The 20,649-nt window shown below is 38.3% G+C and overlaps 2 protein-coding genes across 2 annotated transcripts; one reads left to right on the top strand and one right to left on the bottom strand.

Annotated features, from left to right (window-relative positions):
• Window positions 1-1,052: 1,052 nt before the first annotated feature.
• Window positions 1,053-9,115, bottom strand: LOC146139520 (uncharacterized). The gene is made up of 9 exons (XM_083392303.1): window positions 8,993-9,115; window positions 7,776-8,018; window positions 7,108-7,254; window positions 6,727-6,771; window positions 6,142-6,306; window positions 5,268-5,417; window positions 2,577-2,789; window positions 1,954-2,103; window positions 1,053-1,401 (listed from the first exon to the last, which is right to left on the bottom strand). The coding sequence occupies exons 1-9, from the start codon at window positions 9,036-9,038 to the stop codon at window positions 1,265-1,267; spliced, it is 1,296 nt and encodes a 431-aa protein (XP_083248429.1). The 5' UTR covers window positions 9,039-9,115; the 3' UTR covers window positions 1,053-1,264.
• A 7,634-nt stretch (window positions 9,116-16,749) lies between these two features.
• Window positions 16,750-20,375, top strand: LOC146139519 (glutathione S-transferase 1-like). The gene is made up of 4 exons (XM_083391100.1): window positions 16,750-17,326; window positions 18,348-18,550; window positions 19,283-19,384; window positions 20,154-20,375. Exons 1-4 carry the CDS (start codon window positions 17,194-17,196, stop codon window positions 20,316-20,318), a joined length of 603 nt encoding a protein of 200 aa, XP_083247226.1. The 5' UTR covers window positions 16,750-17,193; the 3' UTR covers window positions 20,319-20,375.
• The last annotated feature ends 274 nt before the right edge of the window (window positions 20,376-20,649 follow it).

Below are 20,649 nucleotides of genomic sequence, written 5' to 3'. Positions count from 1 at the left end.
ATTGTAATACATTACAAAATCACTTAATATCTTACGATAGTGCTAATGATTCAACAGGGCCCTGCGTTTTTTTAAAGCACTGCAATGAACTAACTTGTTGAAAAGTTAAATCACCGCATTTAAAATTTTGGGTTGTGCTCTTCGAGATTGAAACAACAATGAAAGCGTCAGCTGCCTTAATTAAATACAGGAATAATACAGAGACGAACCAGTATGCTTCAGGGATTAGAGTATGATAATTTTACCGTTACGATGAAACATTGTCTTACTAGAACGCAAAAACATTTTTAGAGATGACGTCACAAGGTTACGTCATATAAAACGTCTAAAACAAGCACCTTAAGAAACCTAGGGTCATCGTTCGATGTAGCGCAATAATATACAACTAAAATTTATTTTAAATAGAAATTTAAGAAGTAACAGGATGGCCTGGGATATGGCTTTTTTCGTAAAAGAAATATTTTTTTAATCGTTTACCGTACCGGAATGTCGCTCATGTACCAAATGTTTTAACGAAACGCCGTTCCGAGCCGCCCAGCCCACTGGTGTGTTACAGTTCGCCGATGAACATCCATAAAACTGTCGAGAGTGGGTTGATTATGAGTTCTCATTAATGTCTTGTCGCAAAGAATCGACCTTACTCCTTCAAGTTATATACTTATTTAAATGGATTTGTTCACCTGGCCGCTTCGCACCTCTGACACGTTTCAACACTGATTCGCTGGCACAAAAGCCAGCAAGCAAATCAGTCCGCTACAACTGTTCTGTTTATTGACTAGACATGCCTGAAGTATATTCATATAACGCTCTCGCTTAGACAAGTTGAGAATTTGCATGAAAAAAAGGCGACACGGAAAAGCGGAAATGTTTCATTACCCGAAGCCTTTTTGGCAGCCGGGAACTGTGACAGCAACGTGTTCACACAGGTGAAATACTTTTGTCGGTAACGGAAATATGTGTCACACAAAAACAGTTATCTTGTGAACCGTTAGGAGGCTTTGTTCACAGGTCAAAACGAAAGTTTTTGGTAAGCGATGTCTCTAATAGTTTTTACTTCGAACTTTAACAACTGTTTATTGATAAGCAAGTAAGCTTTTACTCACACAGGCAAAGGTTTACGGACAGAAAAAGCTACAGGTTATAGCAAGTGCCTCTAAGTCTAGACAAATCACACTTAGTCCCAATACATTTGATAATTGCTAATGAAACAATTTTCAGACGAATTTGCAGTGTTGTATTTTGTCTGTGCCCGCAAAAATAACACTTATCCTTGATTGGGGTTAGCATCGCCGTCGAGAATAATGGGTGGCGTGTACACGACGCTTGTTGGGGTCACTGGGGAAAATGGGAAAACCCCTTGTGGGGCCGTTGGTCGCCCCCTTCCAAGGTTGCCGAGGAGAGCTGAATAGAAAAACAGCGATAGTTTAAAGGGGTTGTTAAAATGGTTTGAAAGTGGTTTAATGGGAGTAAATGTATTGGCAGTAGAAGATGTAAGATTTCTTTTGCGCTGTGTCGTCTATAAAAAGCCGAATAGAATACATTTAAAATTGATAATACAGTTCCAAGTGAAAATAATATTTGGGCGCAAAATTAGTTGCACGTAAAGGAGTATGTAGAAAACGCAGAAACTGTATAGTATAAGGCTTTGTGATTTAACTGAAAAATGTACACAATATAATATATAAACTGTTACTACCAGGCATAGTAATAATAATCAAAAACAGCTCGCTGGTTATCAAACAGCTCCTCTGGTTATCGTAACTGTTAACCAACGTTACGGCAAGCTATTCTAATAGCCTTAGTCAGGGTGAATGACACCTAACGCTCAAAGTATACACAATACAATATTTGCATGCCTTTCAGCCTATAGAAATGTGCGTATGGGGGCCATTCCTAAGTCTACCTTTGAATTTGCGTACTACATTTTTGGAATTCACGGCAAATATAGGTAACCTTTGAAAGGCTGACAGCGCTTCCTGCATTTGGAGCATTTCTTCCTCTGCTTTTGCTCTTCCTCCGAAATGACGGGACACTCATCGCAATCCCTCCTCGCTTCGAACACGCATTGGGCAAATTTGTTCTTGTCGGTGTGGTCAACATCACCTAAAATATCGGTAAACGTTTAGACGCATAGCAAGATATAAGGCTTTCGTAAGTTTTCCCAGTTGTATGTGTTAGAATATTTTTATAACTGTCTTCGTTGTCGGTGTAAATAATTTTGGGTTTTTGATCTCTATAAAAAAGGGTTCAACGCTGTGTAAACGTAAGTTTCAAAACTTTACACTTTTTAGGGTAATTACTCTTTTTGGCTAACAAGGGATCAAAGAGCATTTCTCATCTTTCAAAACAAACTAAAAGCGTAAAACAACGTTCAAAGTGATTTATCCAAAGTTGCGAAAAAAGCTATTTAAAATATCGATAAAGCCACATGCTAACATTTTGTATTCCTTTGGCTTTTACTGTCTCACTACTAGAGTGTGTCGAATCTGAGCCTAACTAATTTACCAAAAATATTTCGAAAAATAGGAAATATAATTTTCAGGTACCACACAATCCGACCAAAAAGTACCGCTTACCACATTCGGCGTAGACGCAGCTCACGCAGCCTTCGCCGACGTTGCTCATTTTCTGGCGCAACTCGTTAGCGCCAGGGCAGCTTGTGCACACGGCACGTGTCCGAAGGCAGGATACCAGCTTGGCCAGGAACTCGGCACGAGCCATTTGCTTGCGGGGTCGCGGGGGTCCACGGCTGGGGGTTGGTGGGGGACCAGTAAATCGCGTTCCCTTGCCTGCACAAATGGAAATCGCGCTCAATTCAATGAGGGAAATACACTCTTGTTTTTAAGGTTTTCAGTATTTTGGTGGTCCGCCTGGTGAAAACTGTTGTATACAAATGAGTCAAACAAACTTAAACAAGTTTAATAATGTGTTTCCTAAACCCGATGGTTTGTTTATAGAGAAACCTGTAGCAGTAAAAGTTCTCAGAGGTAGGCTGTACAACGTCGATAAGCACTTGCGCGATGAGAGGTATAAGTATAAGCGCAAAACTACTTGAAATACGAAAAAAGAAACGTTTAACTGTTTGAAACAGGAATTTTAGCCTTGGGATTTTTCGTAGGCTTAATTTTATACAAAGTTGGTTGTTACCTAAATATTGTTGACTGAAATCGCCGTTAAATTTGAATGTGACGCCTAGCTGTTTGAACTTAAGATTTTCGCGATTGGATCAGATTAATTTGTGCACAAGGCCAGGGTTTTTTTAAGGTTTCGTTTGGCTGACCGTTAAGTAGTTTTAAGAGACCGCAAGTGTTTCATTTAAATACCAAAAAGTTGCAAGTCCAAAATTTGGGAAACCGCTGGAGAAATTTGAAACACCTTAAAAAAAAACACTGCAAGGCCACAATTCAATCGCACTATACGCTGTATGTAACGCGAATCAACTTTTATAATTTTCATGAGTGGGTATTTGTGTTGGAATAAACAAGTTTACCTGTAAGACATTAACGTAAATATTAAATGCTACCTGAGCTTTTTGCCTGTCGGATTTTAAAAAACTTGGTATTTGTGTATAGATCAGGGGTTTTCAACCTTTTTTTGCTGATGGCCCACTAAATTAGTAAAAAACGTTGGCCCATTAACGCTTAATAAAAAACACAAAGTTTCAGCAACAAAATAAATTAATAAAGCTTGTACATATTATTTAAAATGTGTTACGTCGCCCGATACTTTATGGCGTGGCTTGAGACCGCCCATCAGCCGATTAGCTGAATATATAAAGCGGGGCAGCAAATATCATGGGCAGCCAATAGAAAAAGGAGCAGTTTATAATGAAATGCGCCGAAGGAGCCGAAAATTTTATGTATTACATTGCTTTATCTTCTGATTTGCGGTTTTACAGACTTTCTGAAAATTTCTGAAGCTATAGTCAAAGTCCTAAAAATGATACTCCTTTGCAATAGCTGACGATAAACAGAGGGCTTTTAATAGCATTTGGAAAATAAAACCGGTCATTGGTGCTTTGTATTTTGTAGCTTCGGATATTTTTCGAAACAACTCCCAAGACTATCACAAAATGCCAATAATATATTTACAATGATATTATATTGTTTTCGAGCGCATGGTTAATCTCCCTTTCCACGTTGGTGTAAAATTTAAAAGCAATTGTTGTATTTTTATACTTCTGGGAGTTCCTGTTGGTTAAGTCAGTATTCGATTTATGACGATAGAAGGTAACATAGATTTTAAAAAAGTTTTAATTATTATTGAAGTTGATAAATTTACACCTGGAACATTGCATAAGGTCAAATCATTTACCTTTATGAGATATTCATTTTCACGTTAATTCGACTGATTGAAAAGTACCCGGAAACACAAGTAACCCCCACCCACGGGAACGTCGCGGCACACCGGTTGCTGAGCAGTGGGAGCGCTGTCCTAATCAAGGCAAAATTACTGCTCGCAAACAAAACAATTACCGTAACAATCAATAATACGTAAGCAAGGCGATTGTTACGTTTGGAGAACCTTCCCTGCATCCGTACCACACATTGGGTGGCGAGAAATCTAACAGAATGTAAAACGAAATAATTTCACCAACATAACACTAGGTATTTATTTGTCAGACTTTTATGTGTTCATAATGACCTGATATCTGATATCGCTGTATGCAAAGCTCTGTGGCCCACTGAAAACAGCGTCATGGCCCACTACTGGGCCATGGCCCATAGGTTGAAAACCTCTGGTATAGATATTCACATAACTTACACTTACACGAGGCAAACAAACTGAGTTGAATGCACTCGTGGTATGTTTGATATTTTTGACGAATAAATTGCGTTGAAATGCTATTATTTACTTGCGCACGATACAATCGCTCTTAACGCAATGGGTGCATTTACTCCTGATGCCGTTTTGTCGTTTGAGCTAAAACGACTGAATTTCTGTTGAAATGTAAAACATCTAAATTAAAGTGTCTAAAGTTAATAGCTCAGATCACCGTTCAAGAAAGACTTACGACCCAAAATCGAAGTTTCAAAGTCGTATAAGTTCACATAAAACTAAAAATATTCGTATAAAATAAAACTTGGAAAAGTCGGACAAGCCTTATACAGATCCTGAAATTGAGGTTACAAATGAGAAAAGGTGAATTTGTAACCAAAGGAGCGTTTAAAAATCAAACCTTAAATGATTGCTCGAGGTTGACCTCCGGCTTGGAACCACGAAGCCAAAGTGTAATCTAAAACCTCAAACGTCGCAAAAAGTCCCACCTCGTTTTGGAGCGCAATTCCTAAGACAGGCCTTGCACTGCTTCTTCTTCATTTGCTCTTCGGGGAGTACAGCCGGACACTCGTCGCAGTCCTCCCGCGCATCCGAGATGCAGGCCACTATCTCGTTCCTGTTGCTCCGGTCGTAGGCGCCTGGATAAAATCGCAAGTTGTCGTTTGGTCTCAATTAACTTCAGTTTTCGGTTAGTTTCTAACTGTTAGGCGAATGACGGCTTGTTGTTCAACGTTTGGAAATGTTCGGTAAACTGTATTTTGGCTAATTTATTTTTTTTTGCTTTGCCATAACTTTAGGCTAAATAATTCTCAAATTCACCCAATCTCGTATCTTTTATTGTTTTAGTAGTTAGTCAGTTAACTTGTGGTATCAAATATTATGGTCTTTTGTCTTTTGGTTTGACTGACTGAGTTCTTGGCAAATCTTGTTTACTTACTTTAGAGCAGGAATTTATTACATAAAATTGCAGTGTTTTATTATGTGGTTCTATCAGACAGTTTTAATAAATAACCCGTTATAGCCGTTTAATTTGAACAGCAACTTATTCGCCCTTAGAATTGTTTAACCACTTTGAACAAAATAAGCCATTTACTAGACGTTAACTGGCTTGTTTAGATGTTTAAGCGCAAAAGTATGTTTATAGTAGTTCGTTCCTGTAGCAGTTTAAACTTTCGCGTGTCGGAATGGTACAAACTACCCATCTTTATCTCCCTCATTTTCAAGAATTTATTAGCACGGGACGTTTAGACTTTTAGAAATATGAGGGTGGGTTGGGCGAGCGTTTATTGCATTGACATTCCTAAGTTATTAGTTTTGCAAATTTTTTTTACGATTTTTAATTTTTTTTTTAGGATGACTTACCACATTCATCGACAACGCATTCCTTGCACTCCTGTCTGGCCGCTTTCATCTGTTGCTTGGCTTGCTTGACAGTGGTGCAGTTGCCAGCAGCAGCGCACGACATGAAGCACTGGCGCATCGCCTTGATAATCCCCTGCTTTGAAGGACGCCCGTTGCCTCGTCGACCTTCAAGAAATTCTTAGTTAGATTTTCGCCTTTACCCGGATTTGCGTCGATTAGACTAAAGCGCAAGATTTCGCAGTATAAGTGTTTTGTTGTATTTTTCAATATATCACTGTATTGCTATATTGCAGTAGTAGCAAGGTAGACCTTTGCACATTAAACGGTTTATGTTAGGTAGCCTAATTTGAAGAGGCTAAACAATTGAAAATTTTACATATATTTGGGGTAATAATTTTTAGCGCATACTAAAGAGTAAGAGAGCAAACTGGTGGCCTACTGTATTCGATAAGGGGTCGTGTAAGAGAATATAGGGCTGTCAAAATCGTTTCAGCACTGGTGCAATTTTTAGCTGGACTTTTCTCAGTTTGAGTTACTTTATGTGGTTTTGCCCAATTAAACTTGTTTACTACTTGTGCAGCGTACCTGGAGATCCCGGTGAGTTTGAACCCGAATCCGAACCTCTGCGGTCTGCAAAATAAAATAAAACGGAGTTCTAACTGCAATACGGATTGCAACATTACAGGTTAAATTTAGGGTGTTTGTCAAATTAATTTGTTTTATATGTTCAGCATTTGTAAAGTAATTGCACCACACCAAACCGGGCGTTGCGTCGCCAATTAAAAAGCCTCAATTTATGTTAAATCCGATCTGAAGTCCTTTGAGAAATATTTTAATTGAAAAAATTGGTATGCAACTACAAAAACTAAGTTTTCGTCCAATTTTTTGACAAAATTCTAATTAGTTTTACCAAGTTAAGGTTTTGCAATGTGTTTTTTCGTTTTATAGTGCACGAGGTATACCCACTATTAACAGGACAAGCTACACTGCACGTCTTGCATTTCGCCGCCCTCGCTCTGTCATTCGCAATCAGAGTAGGACAACGAGGGCAGTTTCGTCGAGCATTCCAAATGCAGCCCAACACAGTACTCCTGTTGGTAGGGTTGATGTCACCTAAATAAAGAACAACAAAAAAACGCATATAGTTTGGTCGAAAGTTGATAAAATTGTTTCGCCCTGGCCTGTTTTTGCTCTTGATTTATAAACTATTTAATTACCTTTTGTCGACAAGTTAGGTTTAAAATAAACTTGATTCTCAACCTTTTATCGCTCAGGTCATCCCTCAAAAATAATAAGTAGCGGCACCCGACTAAAATTTTCGTTGAGTATTTTAATGAAGTGTTATTATACATGGAACTGAAACAACACAATCAACTTAAAATATGTAGGAAAATGTCATTTGAGATAATGGTCGTTAATCGTATACAGACAGTTGTATCAACAAGCTTACCAATTGAGCAAAAATCAGACTCTTAAATACCTATCGGCGAAATGGCACACCAGGGCGTCGCGGCACCCCGGTGGAGAGCCACTGCTTTAAGCCTTGACTTATCACTAGATTTTAAAAGACACCTGTTGCAGCACTTTCGAGGGCGAAATATCTCTCAAAATTAACCGTTTGTAGAAATACCTACCGCAACGATTGTCGATGCAGTTAAGGCAACGCCTCGGAAGACTGTCGATCTCTTTGCGAGAGAGGCATTTATCCGGGCCGACACAGTTTCTCATGCATCCTCGAGGATCCTGTGGTTCCGGACTTTGGTCAAAATCGTCGTCGCTCTCGCTTTCGTGCGGCCCGGGACTTCCCGGACTGTGGGGGTATTCGTCCCCACCAATAGGACCCCGACGAGGTGTTGGGCGTTCATAGTAAGTCAATGCTGTCGAAATTAACAAGAGGGTTGTCTGATTACAATTTGGGGCCTAAAATTCGAAGTAGTTTAAATGCGCCGTATAAAAAAATCAGCTGTTTAAATAAAATAAACAGATATAAAACTTAATAAGAATATCAAAGCCCATACAGAAGTAGGTATCATTTTGAACGTTTCGAATAACTCTTTGCTCATTTTCAGCATCAAATGTTGAAAATAAATAAAGAGTTATTGTTGAAAATGAATAAAGAGTTATACGAAACGTTTAAAATGATACCTATTTCTGTATGGGCTTTGATATTATTATTTCGTCTTACTACAACCTCCAACCATTATGCTCCAAATATAAAACTAATTTTGCTATCCATCAACAGATTGGTTTGCTATAATATTGACACTAGACTATTTCCCTAATGATATCACTCAATACGACTTTAAGTGGTCTGGACTTACATTGAAAATAAACTGCTTATTGGTTAAACAAAAGAATGAAGCTGTTAACTCGGTGATTTTGACCCTTGTGTTTTAAGTGGCCGTTGATTGGTTTGGTTATTTCAGAATAGGCATGATAATTGTGAATTGAATGAGATTTCTCCAGTACCAGAGAAAACTGCAAAAGTATAATACGACGGCATTGCTTCTATTAAATATATATAAACTGTTGCTACCAGGCAAAAATATTAATCAAAAACGTCTTCTCTGGTTATTACATTTCTTCTCCAACGTAATATATATCTTATCATACGGTTGACGAAACGTCAGAGCAGAAACATCACTACCACAGGAGCTGTTTTTGATTCGTACTAAATATATTTGCAATCATTTATGGTTTATGCTAATGTCTGAAGGTTTGTTCGCTTGTATGAAGTTAAATAAGGAAAATTTAAGTGTTTTTGTTATACTTTTAGGTTTAGTATTCGGATGGCCGAGAAAATAGGTCGAGAATACCTTTTGTAACAGAACGAAGACAATATATAACTTACCGTTAGCGGCTACGCAAAGGGCCAAAAGAACGAGAACTGATTTCATATTGCTTCTCTTCTCGTCTAAACTTCTAAATATCGTCGGTAAGAGCTTTTTGATTGAGATTGGGTTGTCTTTGAGCCGTAGCAACTCCGAGTGAGCATTAACTCGTCTGAACACCCCCTTTTATACAAGCAAAGCTACTACGTCACAATCGACGTTGTGACGAAAGAGCAGCTTCCCAAACGACATTGAGAATATGATCGTCTGGCCCCGGGGCACGCGAATGGAAGAGGCTGGCGTCATTTCGATGGGGTGTTTGTGAGCCTGTGATGTCACAATTACCAGCCTGCTGACTAAATTTCACATTCGAGGGTAATTTCGGGGAGTTTAAAGTTCCTAAAAGAACTTTAAATGCTATTCTTGTACTATCCCAAGGCAAACCGTTAACAGTTATTTGATACTGTTTGCCCTGACGTGTAACCCTGTTACTAACTTATTTTGGGGAGTTCAAAGTTGCCAAAAAAAACTGTATCTGTAATCTAGAACTGTTAGATGACTTAGCAAAAGTCCTGCAAAGATACTTTTCGCTATTTTTGCATGCAAGTCATGCATTGGGCTGCAAAGATATTTTCAACCGGAATTTAACACCTGCAATTTACCTATGTAACTTATCAAAACAGTTTGCTTCTTCTAGTTTGCCACTCAGCGAGTTTTTGAACGGCCATTTTATGCTCACAACTTAACGATAAGGCCCCAATAGCTATTTTTCTGGGCCATTTTGAATCCGCGACTTGCATTGGCAATTTTGTATTGTGAACTTTGCGATAACGCTGCTAAAGTTATATTTCTGGCCTATTTTGCACCCGAGCCTTATATAAAGTCGCTGCCAACTTTTAAGCCGCAATTAAACAGTGAAAACTTTCGGGCAACGATACAAAGTTCCTTTGTATGGGTCATGCTAAAGCTATGATTAAAAAAAATCTTTTTGAAGTAGGCCTAGCACAGTTTAATTTGATTAGTTCTTTGTTCCCGTTAGTTGTTGTTTCATGTATTTTTTTTCCAACGTTATTACGAAGTATAGGCTAAGTTTCACGTAAACGCAAAACTAGGTCAATTTGAATAAGGTACATTTCATACAACGTTGCATAACTAATTGTTTAGATAAACTTTTAACATAGAACAGTGTTTCTTAAACTTTTTTAGCTTGTGGCACAGTAAAGAACCAAAAATTATTGACAACACTTTCTATTAAACAACGATTTATAACTTGAGAATCGTCCTTAATACATGGCAAGGGACTAAATAAAGTTGGGAAATTATCAGTTTTCCAATCGATAGTGTGTATTTAAGTCTAATATGCTTGGCTTTATGCCTATTTGTAATGCAAATAAGTTATTTTTCTCAAATAACGGAAAGTACGCGGCACGCTTTGATAGCCTCCCGGGCACACGATAGTATCCTTTTGAGAAACACTGACATAGAATAACTATGAGTGACAAGTAAACTATGAGGTCACTGTAGAAGTGGATATCTCGGTTTCAATTCATTTATCCATGTATAGAGTTATCCATGAGGGAAAAGTGAGTAAAACAATGCCCGAGGCCAACACGGAAGTATTATGACGTAATAATGGTCTGTAAGTGGGGTTTATCTTGACGTACTTTCCAGCGTCTTTTAAATTTAAATGCTATTCCTGTACTACCCCAAGGCACACCGTTAGCAGTTATTTGATATTGTTTGCCCTGACGTGTAACCCTGTTACTAACTTACCAAAAATAACAACAACCCTAGTTTACGCCACCTTAGTAACATTGTTGTTCGATTATGAATAGGCCTATAAGCAAAACTTATGATGTTTAAAAGCGCATTTTAAACGTTTTTAGCTTGTACAAACTTACAACAAATAAAGTATGTATTAAAATTGCGTAAATGTAACTTAGTTGTTATCATAAAATTATATAACCCTGTATAGGTGTCAAACCTAGGCTACAAATGTTAATATTTGCTTTAAAAATGCTGTAAAAAATAATTCGTTGTCATTGGGGTGTTTTCCTTATATTATATTTCTTTTTCATACTATGCAGAATGCCTAAAACAAAATGATATACAACCTGCATAGATTTGTTGGATTACATAATAAGCGTGGGTACACTATGCACGGATCTGTAATGTAGCTTAATAATAAATTTCAAAGCCAAAAAGATCGAGTAGATCGACAGCATCTTGATTAAGACGTTTCGATACGACGTTTCGAACACCTAAAGGCTCCAACTGTAAAAACTCTGATGATAGCAATTGCGTCCTAACTTTTATAAGTGAAGCTTTGATTTGATTTTCAGTCACACTAACTGAAGATGATACAAGTTCGTATCGAAACGTCTTAATCAAGATGCTGTCGATCTACTCGACCTTTTTGGCTTCGAAATTTATTATTAAATAATATGCGGTTAAACCAATATCTTAGTTTATAGCCAACGAAAGGTGTTATTATTACAGTGTTGTACTACGAGTATTCGATGTCATTCACCCTAAAGAAGGCGATTAAAATAGCTTGCCGAAACGTTGGTTAACAATTACGATAACCAGAGGGGCTTTTTTTAAGTATCTACAGCTCTGTTTTAAAAAATACGCTGCTGAACTCTCTAAATATAACTTCACACGTTTACTTTCAAGATCGGGAACAATACGAAAGTGACTATAAACACTGTTTTGCTTCATCCTCAATCGTTCCATTATCACGTGATTGTTGCATCAAAGTCCAACTACTGTTGTGTGGGTACCATGAAGATCCTAAAATTGTTGAACAAATAGTTGAAAATAGTTAAAAGAAATATATGCCTGTGAGACATCGAGGAAAACCCTAAAGAATTATACCAGTATCCAACAGAATAAAACGCCACACAAATAAATATCGTTACGATTCAAGCAAATCTAAAAGTGGCAACATTGTAAACTACCTAATAGTATTTTTCCTTGCCTTTTTCTAGTCGCGGTCAACCCCGCACCAGCAGAAACGACGTGCGCCAATCGGAATCCAGGAAAACATCACGTGATCGAAGAAGCGGTAGATCAGGCGAGGGTCGACCTTCTTACGATTTCTAAATCCGCCAATAAAAATACGTTTTACAAACTATTCAATGAAAGATGACCGCACATATGTGTGTTAACAACTTTAATCTAGGCCTTTTGAAGCTGACCAACGATTTTACAAACTTTTACTATCTTTTAAATAGGCAGAAATTGCCAACATACGTACTCACAGGTAATGAAAAGTCCAGCAGCGATCGTAGAGATGCTCTAAAACTGGATAATATAGGTAGGACATGGCGTTCAAATCGTCAACCTCTGGTCTTCGTTCTTCCATCATCACAGTTGTGAAAAGCAAGGCTGCGGAGTCGGTTAAAAATCACCCGAGTCCAACTCCCGAGTCCGACTCCGGTCAAATGTGCGATTTCGTCGAGTCCCGAGTCCGACCCACACTCTACAGCCTGTGTTCCGCCAATTTATGTAACTAAAAGTGCGTTGATGTTCAGAAATCCACTTTTAGGAGTGTCGTATAATTGTTTCACTCACAAATCATGGTTGGAAAATATTCCACCATATGCTATTCCACCTTTACAATTTCCAGTTGGCGGCCATATCGGTTTTAAAATTTGGTACTGCGCATACGCATGTCGGACTCGGGATTCGGGTAGTTTTGCGCGGTCTTACTCGAGTCCTAAGTCCCGAGTCCGACTCCAGCAAAACAAACCGACTCCTCGAGTCCCGAGTCCCGAGTCCGACTCCAGCAAAACAAATCGACTCCTCGAGTCCCGAGTCCCGAGTCCGACTCCAGCAAAACAAACCGACTCCTCGAGTCCCGAGTCCCGAGTCCCGAGTCCGACTCCAGCAAAACAAATCGACTCCTCGAGTCCCGAGTCCCGAGTCCGACTCCAGGAAAACAAATCGACTCCTCGAGTCATTGCACTATCGCTCAATGTGCAACTTAGAATGTATCAGTGCACGTTATAGAGTAAAAGAAATAACTTCATATGAAATGATTTTTACGATGATGTTTATTGTATTGAGAAGATCAAGTAATGCATGTTATCTTTTGTGCATTTCTTTTTATTATTATATATTTTTTAATTGAGTCCCAATTCTATAGATTTCCGATTATATGGGATAAATTTACTAAAAAAATAAGTTAGCAACTGGAGGTAAATAAACCTGCAAATTTAGCCGTAAAACCTAAAAATATTTTTAAACGTTCATAATTTTTATCTACTCTGCTTATGTGGTCATGGTTATGACGTCATTGGGTATCGGATTGTGATACTTTTTGTTCACGATATTGGTTATCGGAATAAAATGTCAAGTTTTGTGCACCCCTACCCAATTGCATGTTGATAGGACCTTTTAAACGTAAGGCAACACTTCTTGTATGTAAAGATTTATGTTTGACCACTTTTTTAAGGGCAATATTCCATTTTAATTTTGTTGACTAAGAAAAAAATGTTGGTTTTTTAAAATGACCAATGACTCTTTAAAACAACTTTCATAATTAGTGGCTCGATCGACCTCTCTGATTCACTGCCTTTAAAAAAATACGAGCATTTTTCTTTATTATGAAATACATTTAGAATGAGTGATTGTACAACGTTAATTCAGGCCATAATTCCGTAAATTTAAAAAACTTAAACACAAAAGTTTATTTTAGAAAACCAGAAAATTGAAGGCGTCAGGGCACACATATAGCACAAAAACAATTAAGGAACCAAAAAATACTCACCACAGGGCGAAAACCAATCGTAAGATAAAAAGTTGGAAATGCTCGAATAGAAATATTTTAAACGGAAAACGCAACCTAAACTGCAACAGCAATATTTGCGAAATACTTTAAACAAGATTATTAACGAAATACTATCGATAGATAGGCAATATGAAAATGCGACAGAAAAAAAATAACGTTAACCTCAAATGACAAAGGAAAATGGAATTATAGTAAAAATAAATTAAAGATGAACAAAAAATGAAAGGCTATCGAAATAAAAACATTAAAAATCAATTACACTGAAGGGAAATTGAAGACGAACGTAGAAAAATGCTACAGAAACATAAAAAAATATCCTCACACCTCATAGCAGGCTGTACTACACCCATCGTACCTTGAAGCGCAGGCATCGTAGCATAATTGTTTTTGCGTCAGTAACACGCTTTTGCGAGCATGTGCCTGTGGATATGTTAGACGTCACCATTCTTATCGCCTTTTACTTGCGCCTGTGCTTTTACGTGCATTTTAATTGTTTTCATTTATACTTTGACCTGATGAAGCACGGTTGTGCGAAAGCTTGTCGAGAATCAAATACAATTTGTCTTTATACAGTGCCACCTGATTTCTCTATAAAAAAATATGTAATGTTAAATATGTAATACAGAGAAAAGAATCAAACACACACTATGCAACGTTCCCAGCTTTCGTTTGCAATTTTTTCCACATTAATTAATTGCAAATTGCAAACCTATTTTTAGCCACGTTAGCATAAAAACTCTTACTACAAAACTGTACACTTAATTTTTTAGCTCTGCACCTGAATGTATTCATTTCCCTTTTCGCCAAAGACTTCGAGCAATCAATGCTTGTTTAACAGCCTTGCAGGTGAGATTATCTGACGTGGCATGCCATAGCATTGCGATTTTACATTCAAATATTGCCTTTCGTGTTTGTAAATATATATTGCAGAATTTCTCATACAATTTTAAGCAACAAAAAATCTGGCGAGAATTGCGCGGTCCTTATCCACGGAGACCGTTTTTCTTTCAATTGTATATCTTCTGGTAAGAATTTAGCAAGTACAAATCCTGCATCTGCATGTCTGTCTGTTTTTAAGTTCGATAATAACCGTCTGCCGGACAAATAGCGCCTTGCCATCACAAGCGGTGGAAAAAGTGATCACGGAAAGTGTGCACCTTTTTAGCCACTTTCGGCGCACATGCACATTAATAGCATATTAAATTCACGTGAGGTGCACATTAGATGCAGATTTAGTGCACATTTGGTGCAAATATCGCAAGTGCACAATGTACACCTTCAAATGTGCACTGAACCGTGCACATATCGCAAGTGCACATTTTGCGCACAATGTGCACGTTTTGGTTTTGAGTCCGTCCGACCAGCGTAGATACCGAGAATATAAGCAGACACAGTTATGGCAAGATAAAGATACAGAGTCGCTATGGGGTAATCATTTAACACATTGTTTAGGTAAGTAAGGGTTGTCTTACTACGTGAAATTTCCGTCATGTGCGGAACTACAAATGAGTGTGATCAACATTTATCAGCCCTGTTTAGTATCCACAATTAGCAGTAGTCCTTTCGAAACCGTCACACAGTGTTTCCGATATTCCATATATTTTTTTGTGGGTTTTAGCAGTACTAGAAGAAGTGGCCAAAGCGGTTATTTATTTATTCCCATAGTACATAAAAATAAAGGTTTGCCACACTATGCACGGATCTGTAATGTATCTTGTAAACGAATGCCAAAGCCTAATAGGAGTAAATCACGTATGATATCTGACGATGATAAAGTGCGTATCAAAATGGGCAATGTACGTACATAAGCAGCTAGAATGGTAACAAGCGTTGCATTTTAGCGTTATGTTCATCGCAACTTGCCAATATTCGAACGTTCATTTTACATGCTCTACTACAATGTTTCGCGAAAAACCTCTTGGGAGTTAATGTTTAATAGTCAGCTAACAAAAAAAGAAAACGTTGCAAGATTTGAAAAATAATCTGTGCTAGGCGCGAGGCTCCACTGTACTGACATGTCGGTTTCGAAAATTTGGAAAAAACGGAAAGTTCAGTAAAACACTTCCTAAAAATTGAAAAGCCTGTTAAAGGCGAGGTTTCGCACACACGTGGTTTTTGGCCCATTAGGTCCCAGCAATAATTGTGTAAAGGTCATTGAATGTAGTTAAGAAAAGTGCTGGGTAATCAACTAAAATAAACACTACCGAACCCATAGAGCAGTAAACAAGCGGTTTTCGCGCTCGTTATGTTTGCAAATAATAGGCGATCGCACCGAAAGCCAACATCGCTGGCTTATAGAGCCCAAAGCGCCGGTTTATGCCAGCCTAGAGCTGCTGTAGACAATTCTCCAATCCAGTCACGACCACGCTGTACCTGTTGCCGCCAGTTGTGCAAACTTGTCTGAGTCGGTTCGAAAACCTGATTTGACAAAACGGGCGTGTTTGATTCGGTTAAATAGCGCGCACTGTGACTGCGAATTCTGATTAAGAAGGGATGAAGTAAGGAGTTGTGTAGCTGTACAGTTATGCATTTTAAGATGTACTGGTGTAGCATTTACCATGCAATATTCTCGATTTTGCCTAATTTAACGTCACCACTCACTTGACGGTTGTCCACTGATGCGTGACCTAGCGCCGAACTGTGTGCCTGCTTTCAGCGTTCGCAATTCTTTCTATTTTCTACGTCCAACAGACTAGCGGATTGAATCCCCGCGCTACCTTATCATGTGTATTTCTGAGGTGAATATATACTCAACGGGCAATATCTACTGAGTGGAGTGAATTTGTCTAGAGTTCAAGAAATTAAGGACAGGTATTTTAGCGGCCTGCTCCTTTGGAGTCAGAAACAGGAACGTCTAAGCGACTTAGGCAGCCCGTCGGCTCTCGTCTTAAGAGCCAGAGCCTTTTTACCCGTAACTACAGCACTCACATTCGCTAGAACTAGACCAGCTAAGTCCGAGTGTTTAAGTCAGGCTAGCGTTATAAGTGTGATGGCTGTAGCTTTTATATGGCACCTGTAACCGTGCCAAACAACTGTATGTTAATCATTTTCTCAGATGGCTTGATCATTATTGAAAAGTTTAGAGGGTTCACTCAGCTACTGCGTTCCATAAAAGTTTTATTTAGTTGACATTACCAGGGAGTCTAGAAGGATAATGTTTTTTTAGTCAATAAAGACAATAAAAAAAAATCTTAACAATAAGATTTTTAAAACAAATATTTCCCCCATTGCCGCGTTACGATATACAATGGGACGAATTGTGAAAAGCGGTTCTTATTTATGAAACAATTGGCATGAAGTGAAGTGTTCGCTGTCCCGTGATAGGCCTGTCGTTTTTGTGTCTGTTCAAGTGTTTGCTTTGGCGAAATAAATGAAAGTTATTTTTCTCTGATCTTTTGCTTTGCAGTCGTTCTATCCAGTTTAGCCATGCCTTCGTTTAAGATCTGCTATTTTAACAGCCGTGGATTTGCCGAAATGAGTCGGTACATGTTAGTCGAGGCTGGTGTGGAATACGAAGACTGCAGAGTGGAACGGGACGACTGGCCCGCTCTCAAGCCTAGTAAGAATATTTATAGTGAAAATGATAACTTAGGAAGTTTATTTTAGACTATGGGTGCAAGCTGTATATGCTCGCAAATACCTTTCGGGGTCAAAAGAGTGTTTTTGCCCTAAAGTATAACTAAAACAGCGAAGCTTTGCCAATTTCGCTTGACTGGACTCTCTGTAAGCAAACAAAACACAAGATAATAGCATAAATAACTGCGAAATTAGTTAATATGATCCATGTCATCGGAGTGCTTGCGTATTTTCTTAAGTTTTACCGCAATCTTGATCAGACAATTTTCATTAAGTTAAACCATGTGAAATGCAGCAGTCCTCGACCCAACCCAATCATACAGCCACCCAATTTTGAGTCTCTACCCATGGGTTAGGAAACACTGCGTTAAGGCATTGAAAACATGTGCTAAACGTACATTACTTCGCCTATTTAATATATAGATGTCAAATTCCCAATACTATCCCGCTGTGTGTGAAACAAAGCCAGCGAGACCCGCTCGCATTAAAAAGGATCAGCTTTCTATTATCGCCACTGCTGAAGCACAATTATTATCGACGGAAAATCAATATCGCACACTTTGTTAATATTTGATCAGTTTTCGCCTGTGCCTGTCCTGTCTGATTACTGTAAACTTTATATCGGCGCGCCAAAAAAGTGAATTTCGGTCGAATCATTTAAAAACGTTAACCTATAAACATACTATTCCTGCGTTGCATTCTATAAACCCAAAATGGTTCTTTCTAGCCTCTGTAAACCGTCTTTTTGTGGACGATATAGTGATAAATTTTATAACAAAATGGAGAATAACAAGGTATGTTTGGATGTAGTTCGTAAGGATCAAGATTTACATATATTCTCTCTGGATACCCAATGGTAGAGTAAAACTAGCCGCGACCGACCATAAGGCACACAATATATATTATACATGGTGTCTTCGAAAAGTCTTACATTAATTATACAAATATGCACATAAATATTTTAGGTTGAAATTCCATTTAGCTTTTTCTTTTTTATTCCCCAGGCATGCCGTTCGGCCGCATGCCAGTGCTCTACGTGGACGGGAAGCCGTTGGCACACAGCCGAGCCATGCTGCGGTATCTTGGGGCCGAACTGGGATTTGACGGCGGGACTAAGTTGAGCGCCGCCACGAATGACGTGTGGATGGAGGTTTTCGTCGAGGCGGTCCTCAAGCTTCCATTCGAAGAAAAAGACGAGGAAAAGAGAGTCAGTATCAAGCAATAATTGCTAATTGTATAAGTAAAAAGATTTCGTGATGAGTACCGACTTTTGTTAGGCCCAAGGACTTTTAAAATTACGGAAAAGGGTCGGTATTACGCCACACAGTGGGCGCCAGTTATAGTTAAAGTTTTGCAAGGTATCGGCGAAAAGATGCAAGTAGTGAGTATAGTAACGTATTTTACAATGACGCCTGTATATTTGAGAATAGCAATAATTCTCGAAAGGCATGGTCTTCGTTATCGACCAATTTTTCTAGGCATAATACAGTGTTGTCCAGTGATGAGAGAAAGCCGGAATAGAGTTGGGGTAAAAAATCTGTTTTCTTATTTTCCTTCTTTAATGTTTCTTCGCAAATTCAATCCAACAAACAAATTCTATCGTCGCGAAATGCTCGTTTGTTCTCAGTGAATGCATTGTGACTAAGGTCGTAACACGAAATTAAGCGAAAAGTATAGGATTTTTAAGGTTACTTGTTTTATTTATGACATAAATTTGTGACGTCATCTCCGAAAATTTTCATTCGTTTTAAATTTCAAATTATCCTACTTTCAACCCTAGGAACTACTCATTTTGCTGGAAATGGGAATGGTTTTCACCGAAGCTTAATATAAGGGTATTTTACATGTCAATAACAAAACAACTTTTGCCATTATGGCATTGAGTGTATATTTTTACCATTGCATGGCAAGTTTTTAACTACATATTACACATATCCAGGCGGCAATGGTTAAAGAAGGTATGGAAGGGCATGTCCTGCCTGTATTTACGAAGATGGAAGAACAGATAAAGTCGTCGGGTGGACCGTATCTGTTCGGAAAGGTTAGTTGTTCGTTTGTATGTGCAACAAACCGATTGCGACCCATCAACATATATACAATTAAAGGGTTCCTGGAAACATTAAATAAAATCCCATTGCTATTTGACTATGCAAGATTATTATCGAGCGGAATAAGAATGCCAGACGTTTAAAGCCTCATAATTTTAAATATTGTATAAATATGTCATGCTACACAATGATATATAATCCACGTATACTGAGTGTTCTTTTACAAAACTGACTCCATTCTTGATCACTGGTTAACTGATTATCGTACTTTTCCTGTCGTTAGATTTAAAATTAGGACAAGACATTTTATACTAACATCCTTAGTCAAATAAAGTTTCGATCGAGAGTTGGTATCTATCAACAGTATATTTATTCGGATTTCCCGATTTGCATGGAAGTTCTTGATAGGCTAAGTAATTTAACTTATTAAGGTAGCCGCTTGTCGTTTATTATTTGTCGACACGGTAGGACAGGGTTGTAAACAAGTCATTTCAAAATGTCCGAGTCAAATATTTTGCATCAATAACATGTCAAGTCCTATAGTGCAAGTCATCGGTTGCCCAAGTCAAGACCCAGTCAAGTTAAGTTATTTTGAGAGCAAGTCAATGAAAAACACTTAATTTAATCACAAGATATTTTACAAAATAAGGTCATTTGTCCAAAATGTCAAAAACGAGCATTCTTTCTTTATGTTTTTTGTGTCAAAAACGAGCTTCCTTTCTTTATTTTTATCCTGCAATAATGGCGGCTTTATTGTTGTAGGATCCGCAAACAGCCGATTTCGCCATCAGCAGCATGCTTGGGTATCTTGATGGTCTCAATATGGACTGGGCTTGCCATCCAGACGTCAAGGCGCTTCTTACCTCATTCGAGGCACGTCCAAAAATTGCGGCCTGGATTGCCACGCGTCCCGTTACCCAGTTTTAATTGTGTTGTGGAACTACCGCGGTCTTTTCTCGACAATAAATCGTATGCATAGAATGACACACTATTCCAAAAGTATACCTGATCGACTATTTACATTCGATGATAACCCTATAAACAAAAAGACCAAAAAACAGAAAATTGCATTCTATAGGCGCATCAAAACAAACTGTACAATTAACTCGTTGGATCAGTTTTGCAGTTGAGAAGTCTGAAATGAAATAAGTGTCAGCGTTTGTTTTTATGCCGCTTTGCTCTTTAGGGGGCAGAGGGGAATATGTCAACAACTGGTGGCCTTGTTCTTTCGTTTGACACTCCTAGTTATAGGCGTCCA

The sequence above is a fragment of the Ascidiella aspersa genome, chromosome 6 (genome assembly GCF_963924565.1).
Source record: "Ascidiella aspersa chromosome 6, kaAscAspe10.2, whole genome shotgun sequence".
Lineage (NCBI taxonomy): Eukaryota > Metazoa > Chordata > Ascidiacea > Phlebobranchia > Ascidiidae > Ascidiella > Ascidiella aspersa.
Note: the sequence above shows the minus strand (reverse complement) of the source record. Positions and strands in the feature narration are given on the sequence as shown.

Coding starts and splice junctions, on each gene's coding strand:
- LOC146139520 (XM_083392303.1), bottom strand. CDS start 9,038: ATGAAATCAGTTCTCGTTCTTTTGGCCCTTTGCGTAGCCGCTAACG. Junction 8,019..8,992: donor CCTTTGCGTAGCCGCTAACG/GTAAGTTATATA, acceptor TAATTTCGACAG/CATTGACTTACTATGAACGC. Junction 5,418..6,141: donor ATGCGTTGTCGATGAATGTG/GTAAGTCATCCT, acceptor GATTTTATCCAG/GCGCCTACGACCGGAGCAAC.
- LOC146139519 (XM_083391100.1), top strand. CDS start 17,194: ATGCCTTCGTTTAAGATCTGCTATTTTAACAGCCGTGGATTTGCCGAA. Junction 17,327..18,347: donor CTGGCCCGCTCTCAAGCCTA/GTAAGAATATTT, acceptor TTTATTCCCCAG/GCATGCCGTTCGGCCGCATG. Junction 18,551..19,282: donor AAAAAGACGAGGAAAAGAGA/GTCAGTATCAAG, acceptor ACACATATCCAG/GCGGCAATGGTTAAAGAAGG.